This window comes from Anarhichas minor, unplaced genomic scaffold (assembly GCF_050575085.1).
Source record: "Anarhichas minor isolate MPS153535 unplaced genomic scaffold, ASM5057508v1 ptg000003l, whole genome shotgun sequence".
Lineage (NCBI taxonomy): Eukaryota > Metazoa > Chordata > Actinopteri > Perciformes > Anarhichadidae > Anarhichas > Anarhichas minor.
Window position 1 is genome coordinate 9,832,361 of NW_027466449.1, and position 18,376 is coordinate 9,850,736.

Here is an 18,376-nt window from a genome sequence, read left to right on the forward strand (position 1 = left end):
GAATAATTATCAAGAAATATTCCCGTTGATGGTCTCCTTTACTTTTGTAGGTCTTAGAGGTTTCAAAACCAGTTAAATGTTCCTTATAGAAACTAATAATTATTTAGTTTTAATTGTTTACTTTATTTGGAATCGCTTATCACATCAATTTATTTCACAATATGATTATTGTGACTTTCTACAGATGAAAATTGAGAGACTTCACTTGATCCTATAATATGCCTTGCAGGGCAGTTATCTCTGCTCACTTCTTTTCTTCTTATACATGCGTCCTCTGTGTGATTACAGTAGACAATCACCATTAATTATAATAGTTATCTATGCTGATAACATTCAACAATACATTTCATGAAATAAAGTAATTGCAGATTCAAACATTTCATGATAATAATACAAAAGTATTTCCCATTATTAAATCAAAGACACAGTGAGAAAAGAAGCTCTGAAGCAACAGAAACATTTATTTTACAACAGTGTATCATATACTTCATGTTCCCACACATCTGCCTGACAGACGCAAACATGAGTCCATGCTAAGAACAGAAAACCTCTACGTCTCTATGCGCTGTGCCACTGCGTGTATATACAGCAGGTCTGTCACTTTGCCACGTCATTGTCAAAATAGTTCACATCTAAAATTCTATACATCCCCTCGACAAGAAAGCTAATTGTTAATAGATTAATAAAACCATAAGAAAAATAAAATAAATAAAATAATGCTTCGATATCATCTGGTCGCTGTATTCACTTACTCTTGTTATTTATTTTCTCATTGTTTTAGCGAGAAGTTTCTAGACTCCAGGGTTATGTATTTCAGGCGTCCCCGTGCATTCACTCAGACACTGTTGCATGTTTGGTCAATAGAGGAACAATTACAAAAAAAGGAAAGGAGGGACTTTAACAATGTGGCATTTCAGTGGACACATGACATGAAACACACAACTAATCAAGAGAAATCTGATTTAAAAGGAGCATCTTCAAGTTTCATTAAAACTCTTTAAAAAGGTTCATAAAACATCTTTTTAGCTGAATTTCAAACTTAAATACCAGAAGAAAGAATGAAAGTCTGACTTAAGCAGCCTGTTTTGAACTGCGTTTACCTTTGCTGACACAATAACTATTGTGTTAACTCTTAGCTTTATTCTTTTGGCTTCAAACGCAGCTAATTAAAAACATTTTTTACAATTGTGAACCTGCAGATTCCCTGAAACCTTTGACATTTGCGATTGGACGTTTGGACGAGAATTGGAGAGAATTATTTAGCTCATATTGCACCGTCTCATGATATGTATAAATACATAATGAACTAAGTGTTTGAGGAATCGAAGAAAATACATTGAATAAATTAGCCTGGTTGGTTCAATCACAACAAAAATCCAACTGTTGACACAAACAACCACAAAGCTGCTGTATTTCCTACTTTAGCAGAGCTGGAGTGCTACTTGTATGCAACAAATAAAGATAAGCTACAAAAGAAGAAAGTGAGTGTTATTCTGGAAAATGAAACTCTACGTAATGAGTCGGCTTGTTGTAAACTGCTCTTCAGTTGCTATGAGGATCATTTCATCTACAAAACTGCTGCCACATAAAACAAATAAGACTTTGGATATCAATATCCTCCCTTCATTAACAACATAAATAAGAAAAGAAAAACAACGAAACGCAATTCTACAGAGACAAATAGAAGACAAAAGAAGTGTTCAACTCGAAAGAAATACAGTGACGTCAAATCTAAACATTCACTTTAAACGACATGTACAGCATTGTTACTTTAAAGCAAAACAAATTGAAAACTAAAAACACTAAAAGTGGGCTCAATCAGTGTATATATGTATCTGTTTGTCCGGATGACACCAAGAGGTCACTAATGTACGATATTGTACTTGGTATTGTCTCTACTAATAATACTGGCTCAAACAGCTTTCAAAAGTCAATCCTTCGTGTGCGGAAGAGAAAGTGGATCAACGTTAAAAGACGAAAGAAGGAAGAAGTGAGGAAGAGGAGGAAGAGGACCGTGGCAAATCTACAATGGAGTAGCGTTAATAACAAGAAATGTGACTAATTATTACTGCCACTACTGAGAAACTGAAGCAATATGATAACTTTTTCAAGATTTAATAGGAATTAGTTATTACTAGAAGACCTTTTCAGACTCCTCAAAGAAGCAGGATGTTCTGTGAGGGAGTAGAGCAGGGGTCTCAAACTCAAGGCCCGCTACATCATTTTATGTGGCCCGCGAATCCGCCAGCAAAAATAAAAAAAAATTTAAAAAAAGTTTAAAAAAATTAAATAGAAAATGAAATAATTAAAAGTTAGACTTGATAATAAAAATATCCCCATAGTCGAAATGATGAGATAGAAAGTCGAAGTTATGAGACAGAAAGTCATAACTATGATAGAAAGTCATAATTCTGAGATAGAAAGTCAAAATGATGAGATACCTAAACACGCAGTCATAGAAGCAGCTCTTTGGCTGGTTACTGTACACTTGAAATGGAAATGTATTGTGAGTACATTGAAGACTACTTTAAACGTGGCTTTACAACACATGAAATACTTCACGTGGGATTGTGCAAACGCACCCTTGAAAGGATTTTAAGCGTTGAACAGTTATTGTAATAACTTGTTTGATATTTGTCTTTGATATTTGTCTTTAATAGTTTGATCTTTGATAGAGTAATGTGGGTTTCTTAACCCTAAATTAAAAGGATTTAAGTTATAATAACAGAAATTTATTTAACTGCATGTACAATATTTTTACACTTGAATAAACAATAATCAAATACAGAGACTGTTATTGACCAATATGTTAGGAGTAGTTACATTTACACCGTCTTACATTTACAACTGGCCCTTTGTGGGCGACCGTAATGCTGATGTGGCCCAGAGTGAAGATGAGTTTGAGACCCCTGGAGTAGAGAAACACACCCGTCACTGTCAACATTGAGCAGTACTATTTGTCTGCTGGCTCAGTCAGGTGTTTCTGTCTGGTTGGAAACCTGCTTAAATCATGCAGTATAAACGTGCTGGACGACAGAGGAAATTGACTTGCTCAGGGTGTCTGCATGCCAGACTTATAGAAACAAATTTAGGGATCTCTCTGGGATGTTAATTAGACCTTCTGACTTTCCCCAGCAAAACTTATAAAACAGACAAATTACTTCAGAATGGAGAGGCACAAAACCTGCTGAACCAGATCCAAGTGAGCAAACTGTTTCGATGGTGAGGGTGCGCGATGCTAGTGTGAGCTGCCCTCTCCACACCGAGAGGGGCTCCATGAGCAGAAACACTTTGGTCTCACAATAAAGTTGTTCTATAGACTACAAGTGTTGCTGGAGTTTTGACTTCTTCGGACATTTAAACAGCCACAGCACCACACAGTCCTTTAAACTCCTAACTGAAGACAGACAGGATCACTGTCCTACTTCCAGCCTTGGGCTGAGACAGAAGCCTTAGGAGAGTTTCCTAACGAGCTAAAGGGAGGCGGCTTGTTTCTCATCCACGAGCCGTTTCTGAGTATAGGAAGAACAAAATCTAGATATTTTTTAAAGTTCTAGACATCAAGGGTAAAACACTCGTGTGACGTGTCAAAAAACTCTTTCCTGTAACGTATTGCATAAATTTCCACTTGGCAAATATGTGAGACGTCAATTGCTTGTAGTGTCGACAGCACATAAGAGTCGGATATAGTCCAAAACAGACATAGACATTCTGTTTCTACTACAAGCTCTTCTCATTTTTCAGTTTGTACATCCTCGCCTCCTCTCCCTGTCCCTCCCACCTGACATGCGAGCGAAGGAAGACACACAAGGAGGAGAGAGGACACAAGGAGACAGGCATTTAACGAAATGAGACATCCGTGCTTCGGAGCCGTCATTTTAAAGCAACGTCAATTAATTATGACGTGTGGCACATCTGCGTGTCACGCCTCTTTTATACGTCACAGGTGGCGAAAACACTTCCGCAAAAAGGACGCGGCTGTGCATCTAGGGAGATTGATTTCAGGGTTACAGGCAGGAGGACAGAGGACAGAGGAGACGAGGAGGCACAAAATAGAAAACTGAGAAGAGATTTGTGTGTCTGTGTACAAAGTTTGTCACGCGTACAGTTTGCATCATAACCTTTGGGCTGCACGTGGACAGTCCGTGGTTAGCCCAGCTGATATGGACAGATGGCGAAATGTACGTCATGCAGATTGCATGTGTAGGTCGCCAACGCTTTGGCATTGCTCAGAGCCCAACACACAACCACTGTAGTACGGAGGAAAATAGACTTACAGCATTGAAATACACATTGGGTTGTTTCACTCCAGTGTAGAGAGTTAAAACTAAAAACCAAACGCCTCCTGTGTAGACACGCTGTCAATGACACAATATCTTTGCCCCCCAAACGTTATTGTGAGACGTCAAAGCCTATTTTAAGTGTTTAATATCTCTGGCCGGATTCATCTTAAATTGGTGGATCACCTAAGATTTAGTGTTAAAAGAATATTTTTATATATTTTTTTAGTTTTGTGTTGATTTGTCCTCCTTCTCTCCTCACTTCACATTAATTACAAAATGAACGTGAATGAAAGGTAAACGCTTGGGCTGAGCCGAGTGATGGCTGACTGTGAGAGATGCTATCTATTATTTGCTGGTGTGTGTGTGTGTGTGTGTGTGTTATTGGTTGATACTATAACTGTGGTTAACTGCCAGGTGTGAGCTGTATGTGTGACTAGTATGCGTCGGTCCTGTAGCTTTGGCGGGCATCAGAGGTGAGCTGGGTGGTTTCTGTGGCTGAGGAGGGCTGCATCACAATGGGCTCACCGCCATCTGGGGACACACACACACACACACACACACACAGTAAGTTTCTTTTATACTTTGATGTTTACTTTGTTGAATCATAGAGGGTTGGACCTAATATTGATTATGATGAAGTGTTGCATATGTCATTGTCTATATATCATGTAAATATACATGATATATCTATACACAAGATATATATGATAGATAAGTATTGTGTTTTCTTTCAGTATCTGCGCTCACCTCTCTCGTCAGCGGTCATCTGGGCCTCCAGGTCCTCGGGGGAGACGTAGAACTCGGGCTCCTGGTCCATGGGCGGCCGAGGTTTACATTTACCGCAGCAGCAGTTACAGCAGCAACACAGGCAACAGCAGCAATAACAGCCAGTGGACAGGCAGCAGAAGACGAACAAGGCCTGTGGGATGAAGAGGAGAGAGACAAGAGTTAAACAACTGACCTGATGAAGGACTCGGCAGAGCAGAGGATAGCATGGAGACATGGCAAACAATTAACACTGAATCCTGATTACACACCGGAGTAGCAGATATTGAGAAGAATGTCTTTTCCAAATGCACTTATCTGAATACAGGTTATGTGCTGTGAAAAGCTTTTTGGAGTTAAAGTAAGGAATACATAGTGCCAACACAAAGTATTCACTAACCCTCGAGCATTTTCATCGTTTTACAACACTGACACACAATGGATGTAATTTACAATTAGTCCTGATTCTCCGGACATTTTCAATAGTTCATAAAAGCAAACATTTAGTAGAGATGTTAAGTTAAATATACTTGGAAGGCCAACATCCCTCTGAGTTAAAGTTGATCATAAAGAAAGAATAAATGGCCTCCGTCCTACCTTCGCCCACCAGCTGGACAGAACAAAGTAGGTGTTGACGTTCTCCTCTCCGAACTGCTCTGCGACGTAGAGCCCCAGAGAACCGTATTTGTCGTAGATGTTCTTCTTTGTGGTATCGCTGAGGATTGAGTGGGCGTTGTTGATTTCCTTAAACTTTTCAGACGCGTCTGGGTTGTCCGGGTTCTTGTCCGGGTGGAACTTCAATGCTAGTTTCCTGTAAAAAAAAAGAAAAGAACAAGAAAGGTAATGTTGGCAAGGGTTTCTCTGTTATGCTGGTCTTTTATCAAACATTTATAAAAAAACACAAAAATTGTGACAGCGGTGAAATCGCTCATCACGTCAAAAATGTGTCGATTTCATAAGAAATAGACCACCGTGGTGCTAAGAGAATCCGACTTCCCTTATACTAGGCTACGTCATTAGGGGCCGTCGGATGTTCTTGACACCGTGGGTCGAGGTGAAACTACAAAGTTCGGAGGATGTACATCTTAGATACTGCTTCTCACCGTGGTGTTGAGAAATATTACTTCATTAACGAGGTTGGAATTGAAATAAAAACAGGAATATCACAGAAACAAAATGACTTGCATTAAGAATGCTGCTCACCCATTCACAGGACCCCGCTGTCTCTCTCTCTCTCTCTTCTACCTCTCGCTCACGTGATCTCTCTGTCTTTTTCTTTCTGTCATTTTAAAAATGATTCCGGAGGCCGAGAGCAAAGACTAACTTGATGTTTACTGTAATCAAACCAATAGAAATGCGCTCACCACATCTGAAATTCATACTAGCGACAGTCATCCCTCCAAACCCCACCCCGAAAGTTCCTATAGTTTACAGAAAGGACTACCCCCTGGTCCCTGTGGTCGAAACACAATGAGTTTCTTTAAAAGGTTCCTTGTCCCTACTAGGGAAAGTTCCTGTTGTCGAAAAATTAAATCAACATTTTACATCTTTAAAACCTATTGAAAAGTCACCATTTAAATATAGTAATTCAATACGCTTGATTCAAAAGCTGAATGAAGCAATACGGAGCAAAGAACTACTTCAATGAACTTCTAATTTAAGCAGAGTCAGAGGCCTCTGACTCCCTCTAGTGGTGTTACATTAAAACGATCAATATCAAAGATGGATTATGGGGCTGTTGTATTACTGTAGTACATTTCGGTGTGGGTATCAACACATACCTGTAACATTTCTTGATGTCATCTGTCGTTGCTGTCTTATCGAGTCCCAGCACGGCGTACAGCGAATCTCCTGATGTGGAGAGAGATCTCTGTCTCTGCTGCTCCATTCTCTCTCTCTCTCTCTCTCTCTCTCTCTCTCTCTCTCTCTCTCTCTCTCTCTCTCTCTCTCTCTCTCTCTCTCTCTCTCTCTCTCTCTCTCTCTCTCTCTCTCTCTCTCTCTCTCTCTCTCTCTCTCTCTCTCTCCTCTCTCTCTCTCTCTCTCTCTCTCTCTCTCTCTCTCTCTCTCTCTCTCTCTCTCTCTCTCTCTCTCTCTCTCTCTCTCTCTCTCTCTCTCTCTCTCTCTCTCACCTGTCAGGTCGGAAGAAAAACAAAAGAAGTTGGTAAACTAAAAGGTTTAAGTCAAAACAAGTTGCTTTGGTACATTTTTATAGAGGATGTCATGTTTCATGAGCTCTTGTGTGAATGTAGAAACTTTGATATTGGAAAAAAACACCACCAGAACACACTCTGAAGAATTTAGCAGGACGTAATGTACAACACTCATTCCACCTTTCATACTGATTTGTCAAGCTGCATGGTCAGCTGCTTCGTTAACATGGTGTTGCGGAATTTAAAGGTGTGTTGTGTAGAGGAAGAGAAATAAACAAATGAGATAAACCAGAGTAACCTCAGTCCATGTCACGCAGCGAGATTCATAATCTGTGTCCTGAAAGAACCTCTTCTTTCCGGTAAGTCAACTGTTCAGGAGCTTCAGTAAACAAGAGGCGGTGTCTCTAACAGAAAGACTGTCGTAAAGAAGCAGGAAGTACGTGAGAGGTGTGTTAGCTGACAGGTAAAGTAGCAGCTGCTGCCAATATAAATACTATGTGACACAATACAGTAAACAATTTCTAATGCCACCCAATTAACCTCGTGTTTCCAGGAAATGCTCTATTAAAACTCGCTTCAGCTCATTAACTTTGTCTTTAGCAAAGCGGTCAAGATTTCTCCATTCTAAGATGCATAAGTGAACGACTGCGTCGATACAGTGACAGAATATAATTGGGAGTTTCTTTCCGAGTGCCCGATCAGTACTGTGCATGTGCGCACTGTCAACAGAGATAAGAAGGAAGTGAGATGGCTCACTCCTTAGCTATTTACTCTTGAAGAATAAATGCGTTTAATGTGTTTAACACCCGTATTTCTACACAGTTGAAGATAAAGGTGTTAGTTTAGTGGTGGCTTCCAAAAAAAAACAACGTTTTCACTGCAGTTAAAAATATGTTTGCTCAGTCTAGCAGCAATCTAACAGCACCAAACATTACATTTATATCACTACAATAGAATACAGTATATCTACTGTAAATAGCCACTGGCAACTTTCTTGTCCAAGCTACTGTAGCTGTTGTGCTGTTGTGTTGAAATATTGGTGATTTCGGAGTTGACGCTACTGTTATGCAATATTAGCATTCATGCTAAATCATTTGGTAAAAGCCTGATGCAATGAGGTAAATAGTTGAAGGAGATCAGCTGCAGGCCAGACACAATGAAAAACAACAGTTAATCCACCCACTGTGGGTGTACAGGGCTTATGTACAGCTAATTCATGATAAGCTAATTCAACCAGACCACAAAAAAACGCAATAAACCCATTAACAACATAAAGTGAATAAGTTGCTTTATAAAAGGCAAATAAACCAACTTCAAGCAGGAAGAGAGATGATTATGAACCATGTAAATATTTGCACACATATAAACTACAAATACTTATTTGTAAATGTGTTGTTTAAAAACAAAAGCTGCTACAACAAGGGATTTGAAATCCATTTCGTGGCCTTTGAACTGTGCAGTACCAGTAACCCTCTGGTTGTCACAACGCTGTCAGACAGCAGGTGTATGAGGGTGAACAGGCTTAGAGACCACAGTAAGCCTTCAGCTACACACATTCATCTGGACGAGTGTGCTCGACTTAAATTAACAGGAAAATAAACTGCATGCCTGTCGTCACAAGACCTGCACCTTTGTGATGAGCATTTACTCTCATCGATACTCCTTAGTGGTTGGTTCTTTGGCAATACTCGTATTGATTCTTTGTCATTACTAAAAATGTGCTTTTTGATATATTATTTAAAAATAATAATTGATAACTGGATTATAATTTATTTATGTTTAAAATAAAACTATAACTTATTTCTTGAGCAGAAACAGTAATGTTTACAACAGCTAAGTAGGGGGCTGTACCAAATTTCAATATATTCTTTTTACATACAAAGCTTCTATCGAGGTTTTCAAATCAAGCTTTAAATGCCGTCACATTTTATGACATCAGTTCTCTTTGATGGGCAAACTAATGTATTTGCCAATACTTATATAACTGTGATAAGCTTAAATTGGCCAATGATGTTTTTTGCGAGTGTATTATCAGCTTGTAACGGGCTACAATATAAGAAATAAAAAGGCAGTACATAAACGCATCCTTTTCGAAAGAATGTAAAGAAAAAATGAGTTTAAAATAAAATGAGACACCAGGCTGCCGAACATATTTTCAAAGTTCTCATTTGTGTGTCAGGCGTTAGTCTCTGTAAAGACTTATACGGCACCAGATGGCAGCTGTGGCCACAATGGCTCCACAACACTCCCCCGACAGTTGATTTAACACCTCCCTAAATCCCGCCCACTGCTGTGCCTCTGATTAACCAGTCACAACACAGATTCCCCACCGACCCAACCGGAATTAACCAATAAGTGCGTTTCATCCGTACTCCAGGGATTATCAACACACTGAAAGACTGTGCTTGTGTGTGTGTGTGTGAATAATCACACCCAACCATCATATTGAGCCTGAACCAAAGACTCTGCTTTAGCCGGCATGCCAATGACATTTCGTCATGTAAGTCAAAATGTCCATTCACAGGACCAAACAGACTGGAAAGAATTAACACACGGTGTGATGAGGGAGACAGCATATGGCCTGTGTCTTACAGTGTGAACGTGTGCGAGTGGGAGACTGAAATTGTGTGTTATTTCACAACCGAGTCTCATATAATAAGTCACCATTACCGTACAACAGTCTTGCGCATTGATTTGCAGCCATTACCCACAACACTTTCCTATTACACTTGCAGTGGAGTACATTTCTGAGGCTGCATCTGTGCCAATAAAGCCATTTCTTTTGTCAGGGTCACAACTCATCCTTTACATGTCAAACGGCACAAAATAAAAATATTTTGCAGCTCCCACACATGAATCAAAACCTCCTTGTTCCTGCATAATCCAGCAACACATTCATAACATGCAAAGTTCAATGCTTTGTAAAAATCTGAATAGCTGCCAAAGATGGTGCCTTCTCCTCTGTATGCTCACTTTGACTAGCTGTGAGCTTGATCAATAACACTAAACACTCTGCGAGACAGTCAGTGTGTTAATACATCTTGGCTTCACAGCTGTATACGACATTAATCCTCTCAGAACATCGGGAACTTATAAGCAGATGAAAGAACGGAATAAAAGCAAGTGAGCAAAAAGCACTGGTGCAACGAATCATGTGCTAGTCTTCACCGACTGCAGGCTGGTGCAGCGAGTGGAGAACTGAGCAATGCGGTTTGAAGGTTTTTAGAAAAGACTGCTGTGAGAAATGATAGCCCTGTTTGTTCTGTGCATAGAGTGCATGTGCTATCCCACATGCTGAAACGCAGCAGAAGAGACCAATGGTCAGCCTCAATAAACCAAGGTGTTTTATTTTAGGCCTATATGTTAGCATAAATATTTATTAAATACACTTTTATATGAGCAAATTCTTATTTTATGGTCTATCGCTGAAATATATTTCATGCCACATGTTTCATTGCCAATATATTGTAATTAATGTTCATATTGGCTGAAAGGTAAAAGATTTCCGTACAGAAAGGTCAAATATATCTTTGAGGCAATTTTAAAGAATGACTCCATTATATTATTTGCCCAGCAGAGAGCACTGAGAAGTTTATTTTCAACTCTAAATTACACCACAGTCCACAGAGAGAGATTATATAAAGGTTTATGTTAAGTGATGGGGAACAATTATGAATCTGGAAATATCTTCAAGAGTACAGACAACCCAAAAAAGGACAGAAACATAATTGTAGTTTCAAACTGAACCATCAACAGGAGTTAGAGGTGTCAGGAAAAACAACAGCGTATCAGCAACATTCTCGTCCTGTCATTATTTCAGTTAAACAGCCAAATGTTTGGAGAATATGGTAGCTACATTTGTCAACATATTTTGTTGTGTGTGCATGTGTGTAAGATAAATTGAGGAAAAATAGAGCGAGGTTTCTGTCAGCTTGCATCAAAAGCTCGTCACTTCACTCAGACGCGAAGAGCGAGACGACGGAAAGAGTCACATCTGTGTGGTTCATGTCATGAGTCCTGTGTGTGAAGCAAACATCACAACCTCGCCATCCTTCCTGTCATGAGTTGTTCTTAAAATGATAAGGTTAAAAATTAGGATGTATGAATTGTACCACCGCATTGCGCAACATAATGCAGTTTGTAGTCCTAGTTTGCTACATCAGAAAATATATAAAAATAATGCCAATCTATATTATCTGGTGGGTATTGTCCTTTAATATAATTTGTCCCCTCTTGTCCCCAGTATCACTGAAGCTCGGTAGATGTTTTAGGAGATTTGAATCACCAGCTATAGAGCCCTCCTGTCTAAACAGTGGAAAGCATACGACTACTTCAACCCACTGGATGTCTTGAGGTTATGATTGTTTTCTGCATCATATAGTAAGTTAAATACCTTTTGAGTTTTGAACCGTTGATCGGACAAAACAAGACATTTGAAGATGTAGGAAATTAAAACAGGCAACCTGACATCTCATGGACACAACAATTAATCCATTAATCGAGAAAATAATCTGAGAATGAATCGATAATGGAAATAATGGTTAGTTGTGTAGCGCTATTAGAATAGTAAAATGAAAACAACAACACAGAGACAAACAGACAGGCAGGCAGTGATTGTTGCAGCTTATTCATTGAGATCAGGTTACAAACACACACACGCCGAAAATCAATAGATGGTAATGAAACCTCAACGCTACGACTGACACAGTAAACACAGCTGCCACACACATGCACACAGGACAGGAAACTAACCACTGATGCATTGTACGTGAAACTAAAAAGGATTTGAAAACTATTTTTTTGGTTCTCTGCCCATGTGAGAACAATGACATTTCAAATCAATGTCCACCTCGCAGCTGGAAAAAGTACTGAGCCCCTCAGAGCTTTATGTGAGACACAGGAACGTCTTCTTCCCAGAAGTTCCTGTGCCAGAGCCAAAGGAAGTGGAGAAGGAAGAATTGTCGGAAGAATTGTCCCAAAAATTGTAACAAGTGTGAAAAGAGATTAAAAGCATCTGCACGGGTTGTCATATGTCAGCTTAGAGAAATACAAACTGATATTTCTTCAATAGTCATGAACATGACTGAAGACTATGTTGACAAGACGAATATGTACGCGTGGAATCTCCACCCTTTTCCAACTGTTATGTGGTTTGTTAGGAGTAGAAACATACCACATGATGACAGGGACTAAGCCCAAAATACAGAGAGTTGTGTATAATTTGGCTTTGATTTCTCTATGAAGATAAGGACATATCCATATGTACTGTTAAAGGCACCTGCTGTTTGGTAATCAACTGAAGAAGCCTCTTCGTTCAGTAACAAAGCATCTTCAAAGCAAACTGCAAATTAAGTTACCGTTGCTACTTATTAGGAGAACAATGACAGCCAGCGCTCATCCACCCCTTTGATAGTAAAATAGATACATTTATACAAATTTATAGACACACATCACTCCACAGACTGCTTTCCCATCAGTCTCTACGCCTTGGCCCCGGGATGCTGTGATGCAAAAAGGGCGAATCCAATTCATTAGCTAATGTCCAATCGGTTGTCTGTCAGCATTTGTGCTTGAGCTTTCTCAATGAGTAACCATTAAAGTACTGACTGTGCTAAGGTACACTGTGTATGCACATACACTTTGTACAGAGCGTTCCAACAGAGCTGAATTGCAAGGCAACAGCTTCGGTCCATGAACTGCCCGTCAGCTGAAGTCATCCACATACACTGCAATCAAGGAACGTGTACATTTATTCCTTGACTGCAACAAGGAATATATAAAAGAAGGTTGTGACGTCAACAGAACCTCCATTGGTGCCAAGCCGGTAGTATTCTACACACATTTGATTGTAATAGAGCATCTATTAAACAGATGATACTTACATATATTCAGGAGGGCTTACAGCAATATTTCTATTGAGACGACCTACATTAATTGGAGATGAAACCATTATCATTAGTAAGAAATAATCCTTGTGAAGGTGTAAAAGACATTTTACAGCCTCCCTAGTCTAATCGTTTTCATGACCTATGTGTATGCTAGCTAACAACATAGGGTAGATGACGAGAGGCAAACTGCAGGGAAACTTCTTTTGTTTTGGACTAAATAAGTGAAGTGAAATAAGTTTCATATGAGTAAGCAGAAGTCTGAATAGAGAGGAGGTCAGTGTGGTGGATGGGACCAAAACCACAAGGCTTTACCCCATGAGACTGCTGTCTGAGTCCTGTGTGAACAAAGTACTTCTGTAGCCGAAACATAACCAAGTAGTAGTTTTGTTGTTGGACTTGCTCGCCTCATATAACTTCAATAGAATGCTTTCAACATTACATTTGGAATGTTTACATCAACAAATGTGAAATATTAGACCATTTTTTTCAATCTGTTGTAGCAAAGCAATTGACTGTTCACTAAGTCCTGCAACACGGACTGGTCAATCATAGCGTAGCATCGGCCAGCTCCGACCAGGGTCTGACAACTATCCAGCTTTGCTCCATAGACTCTCATGCAATCGTTTTAGATTGTCAGGCTGGTTTTGTGGATTTGGAGCTGTCACGGTTAAACGTTGTGTGACAGTGATACTCGTTACCCAGAGAGGTTGGAAGGAGATATACATTTCTAAAATGTTGGGTTTCTACATAAAAATCTGTGGAGCTAACATAAGTATGTTCCATAAAGTCCCAAGAAAGATTGTGTTTTAACATAATTAACACGTTTGCTGTGAAACTCTCACATTGCAGTTTTGTTTTTCACACTATTCAGGAAGTTAGTACTTTATAGAGAAACACCCATGATCCACCAGAGCAAATCTGATGTTGAATCCCAGTCAAAGTTAAGAGGGGAATGACAGAGGTGGAGGGTGGAGACGGATGTGTCAGGGACACAGAGATGGAGTGACTGAGAGAAGGGTTTGGTTCAGGGTGAGAAAGAGACAAAGTGTGAAGTCGCAAGAAAAAGGAAAGTGAATATTTGACAGCCTCATGTGACTTGTGATCACAGGACTGTTACACCATCCTGTCTAGGACACGGTCATCATGCCAAGACTCTCTGACATGACCCGAGACCTTCAGCAGCCACCGTTTCCCTTTTAAAAAAGGAGTGTTTTATACACCTGTAAAAGTTTAAACTACAGGGGGAGATTTACTATTTTGATTATTTACTGTTTCTGATTACTTTACAGTCAGTTTATTGTGTCTCTTCATGCAGTGTGACGTAAATTGAAAGCGAGATTGGCCTTGTTTAGCTCAACGGGTCCGTGGGCTCAAGTAGAAGGAAACCAGCAATGAATGGCTGGTCAAACAAACCTATAGTATACATGTCGGGGTGGGAAGATTGTGATTAAAAAAACACGACAAGTTGTGGTGAATTCCTATTATTGGGAGTAAGTGACTTGAAAACGCTGTCTAGCTGGATATCATTTAAATAATTTAAAAATAGAGCTTAATTTAAAAATAAGGTATTAACTCACTTAATTTATGTCGTAGAACAAAACATTAAAATCTCCTGAGCTTGTGTTTCTAACCAAAAACCCAGTTAGACTTACAGAAGAGAGAACTAAAAGTGCAAAATGCTAACTAATTTCCAGGTTTTAAGACTCATTGCTGCACCAATAAGTGATGTTAAAGCAGGTATTTTACATTTGGACAGTATGAAATGCTGCTTAAAAACACACAACAACAACTGAAAGATAACAGCAAGGGAGCATTTCACTGTACAATAAAAATATTAACTGGGCTGGTCTCTCATTAACTGCATAAGAAAATGCTAATGAATGAATCAAGTGGTTCTGTAAAGCTCGGTTCATGCATTAGCTCGTCTAATACTCTTTTGTATCAAATGTCAGAGACTGAATACGAACCCTGTCAGCCTTCTATGTGGGGATACAAATATCACCAAAGTAGGATTCCCAGCTGGGGGATAATTTTAGGTTTTCAAGGGTCACAGCAGCGACACTCTGACAAGAAACTGTCACACTGCACCACAAAGCCAATCCGAGTTACTCGAGTTAAGAAATGGCTCAATAAATTAGGTAAATCCTTATCAAACATGGACCAGAAACAAGTTTCTATTTTGTAAAATGTACCCATTGTTGGGGTGATGTAAGCAAAAAGCTTCTTAAATGTGAGGCTGAAGGCATGAAGATGTCACTATGGTCCCTGGGAAAGTGTGATGTGGCTCAGGAGCTAGATAGGTTCATCCACTAATAGAATTATTGGCGGTTCGATCCCCGGATTTTCCAGTCTCCATGTTGGAATGTCCCCGTAAAACACCGAAAGCTGTGCCATCGGTGCCTGATGTCAGGCAACACCGATACATCTTAATTTTGATATTACCTCCACTTTAATCTAATCTAATTTCCGTGGGAGATTAGATTTTTGCTAACCAATCACTTGAGACCAACACATTTACAGAGGATCAAATCCCATGACAACATTCTTTGAGCGGGCGTTTTAAGAGCAGAGTGAGTTAAAAAGAGAACGTCTGTAACGGTTTCCATTGTTGTTATTATTACTCCTCTGTTCTGGAGCACAGCTGACAACGCTCGTCAGTGGCTTGACAAAGGATTGAGTCCTGGCCCTTAGCACTGATTGGCTAATCATTTCCCCCCCGACTGCGCTTATTGGTCATTTACTATTTAATCGAAAAAACACTGGTTTATGTCACAATTCCAGACAAATCAGTTGACTCAAACTCAGTGGAGTGGGCTGATTCAAAGGTCTCGACCCAGGAAAGTGCTAATGGTCTGAATGCGCGAATGAACATTAGTTTAGATCCTGATGAGCATGTGGCACCTTGCATGGCCGCACTGGCTATCAGTGTATGGCTGTGTGTTTGAATGGGTGAATGTTCACATGAAGTGCACATCGCTTCCAGTGGTCGGAAGACTGGAGTGTTGCCAATGAAATGCAAGTCAACTAACCCTTTTACACTATTTTCTGACATATTATAAACTAATTAACCAATCAATTGAAAAGAATAAACAGCAGATCAATCGATAACTAAAATAATTGTTAGTTGCAAATTACCAGTGAACTGATCCACATTTTGGTTCCCAGTGTAGCTGCAGTGATGATCTCCCTCTCTGACCTACTGTTGGTTTGTTATCTAGGTGTAGCCTTGTTTGACAGAACTGGCCTTTTTATGAGTCACTGATGATCAATGGTGGCGGAGCTCATACTGATGTAATCATTCACCATCATAAAATACTTTAAGCACTTAATGAATGAAACCATCAAACATTTGAACAGGTTGTAACTAGTCCCTCCTCTGAATTCAGAGTGGCCCCATGCTGAACTACAATGACTGATTAAATACTTTCTTCCTGTGTGGCTGGAAATGCACTGACCACGATAATGTCATTCTCTAAAAAGGCTTACAGTATCTGGACAAGGATAGCCATTGTGAGATTGTATACTCGGGCATTCGCGTAAAGGTTCTCCACTACAGATACATACTTTTTGTTGTGATGACAATATCCAGTAATGTTGAAAGAGTCTTAATAAAATACAAGGACAAACAGGTTGTTTTAAGTAATAACATGGGAAGTATATTGATATTATACAAGTATTGTGATATGAGACTCGATATTGTCTTAGATTTTGGTTATTGTAACATCACGAGTGTCTTTTCCTGGTTTAAAGGCTGCATTACAGTAAAATGAGCAAATCAAACTGTTCCTTTTCCTTAACCCACTTAGTTATTATATACACTTTAGTGATTAATTCCAATAGGCAACCATACAATATCAAGAGATCACCCAGACCATTATCATTTTGCCAGGACAACCTAAAGTATCAGTACTTCAATAAGTTATGCAACTGATTCCAAGTACTGATTGGAGCATTCATCAATTACACGTTATTTTCAGTAATAGAAACTATTGTGTGAGACAACAGAGATTCGTACAAGAAATGTCCAGCAGAACATTTTTATCACCGAAAGCTATCTTAATTACAGTGCTGTTCATAGTATCTGAAAATGGACAAATTGCTTTTTAGTTGCCCAATGACTGTACTGTATCTTCAGCACTATTGTCCTGATTTAGACTCCATGCTAATGCCTGTGGTTTTGTTTTTACATCCTACTTTTATCCTCCTGCTGGTTTGACAGTTATATTAAGTGACACGCTCCCAGAAGAAATCATCAAAAAATTAAAGACCAATCCACAAGCAGTCATACGCTGGAAGTAAGTAACACTGCACAGATATAACTAGTACATTTACAGCAACACCACCACAATGGATTGTTCCACTAAAATCTGCCAAACACACAACAAAGTAACCTAAAATTCAAAATGGAGACAAATGCAATATATTTTGATCGTTCCTGACAAAAATGAATAACAGACTTTAAGTGCAAGTCCTCAGAATCACAGTTGGGAGAGAAAATGTGAATACATTTATGTAATACCTGCTAAAAACACACACATCACCATGACTTATACTGCAGGACCTGGTTGCTGTATAATTAACAAGATTACAATTGCAGTTAATAACAGAACCAAAGTGGCTGACCAGACTTCATGATTACATTTGTACATCTTCTGCCATAAACATACATGCTGCGGGCTCTCACACACACCCACGCAGTGAGACAGTTTTTGAGACCACCTGCCACTCCACATATACATCACGAGGACATACAATGTTATATAGATATAACATTATATAATATTATATATGGTAGAGGATACAAGTGATCTAGTGACAACGAGAGTGTGAAGGACAGCAGCTCCACTCCAGCCATTTTAGCAATAGGTACTGTCCCGTTAAGAGCAATACAAAGGGAGTAATTTAGACTACTTAACTATCAATTCTTAGATAGCTTGGCTATTTTTGTTGACATGCTATTCAGTTGCACCTGTCTCTCTGACACTAACTACCAAAGACAGGTCACAAACACATTAGAGATCACTTGCAACAGACTACAAATCCGGGTTTATCCTCAAGACTGACTAACGTCAAATGTGTCGCAATAATCGATATAAAACGATCAGAATCCAACCAGCGTCTGCCTGCCCTCACATACTGTAACGTATGTAGCGGCTCTAGATTCGTGACTGTCAACCGAACTAGAAAATAACGGTCGACCCGCGGTTAAAGCGGATAATCTCTAGGCATCAAAGGAACACTCACAGCATCCATGTTGGTTAGCCTAGCATGCACTGGGTGATACGCCTGG

At 39.4% G+C, this 18,376-nt stretch overlaps 1 protein-coding gene across 1 annotated transcript; it reads right to left on the bottom strand.

Moving 5' to 3' along the window:
- Positions 1-441: 441 nt before the first annotated feature.
- Positions 442-7,023, bottom strand: dnajc5ab (DnaJ (Hsp40) homolog, subfamily C, member 5ab). The gene is made up of 4 exons (XM_076097089.1): positions 6,830-7,023; positions 5,646-5,859; positions 5,031-5,202; positions 442-4,814 (listed from the first exon to the last, which is right to left on the bottom strand). The coding sequence occupies exons 1-4, from the start codon at positions 6,934-6,936 to the stop codon at positions 4,717-4,719; spliced, it is 591 nt and encodes a 196-aa protein (XP_075953204.1). The 5' UTR covers positions 6,937-7,023; the 3' UTR covers positions 442-4,716.
- Positions 7,024-18,376: the final 11,353 nt, after the last annotated feature.

What these genes read in the sequence shown, in the direction of transcription:
- dnajc5ab (XM_076097089.1), bottom strand. Translation starts at nt 6,936, where the DNA reads ATGGAGCAGCAGAGACAGAGATCTCTCTCCACATCAGGAGATTCGCTG. An exon ending in GACATCAAGAAATGTTACAG is followed by an intron (nt 5,860 to 6,829) that starts GTATGTGTTGAT and finishes TTTTTTTTACAG; the next exon opens with GAAACTAGCATTGAAGTTCC. An exon ending in GATGACCGCTGACGAGAGAG is followed by an intron (nt 4,815 to 5,030) that starts GTGAGCGCAGAT and finishes GTGTGTCCCCAG; the next exon opens with ATGGCGGTGAGCCCATTGTG.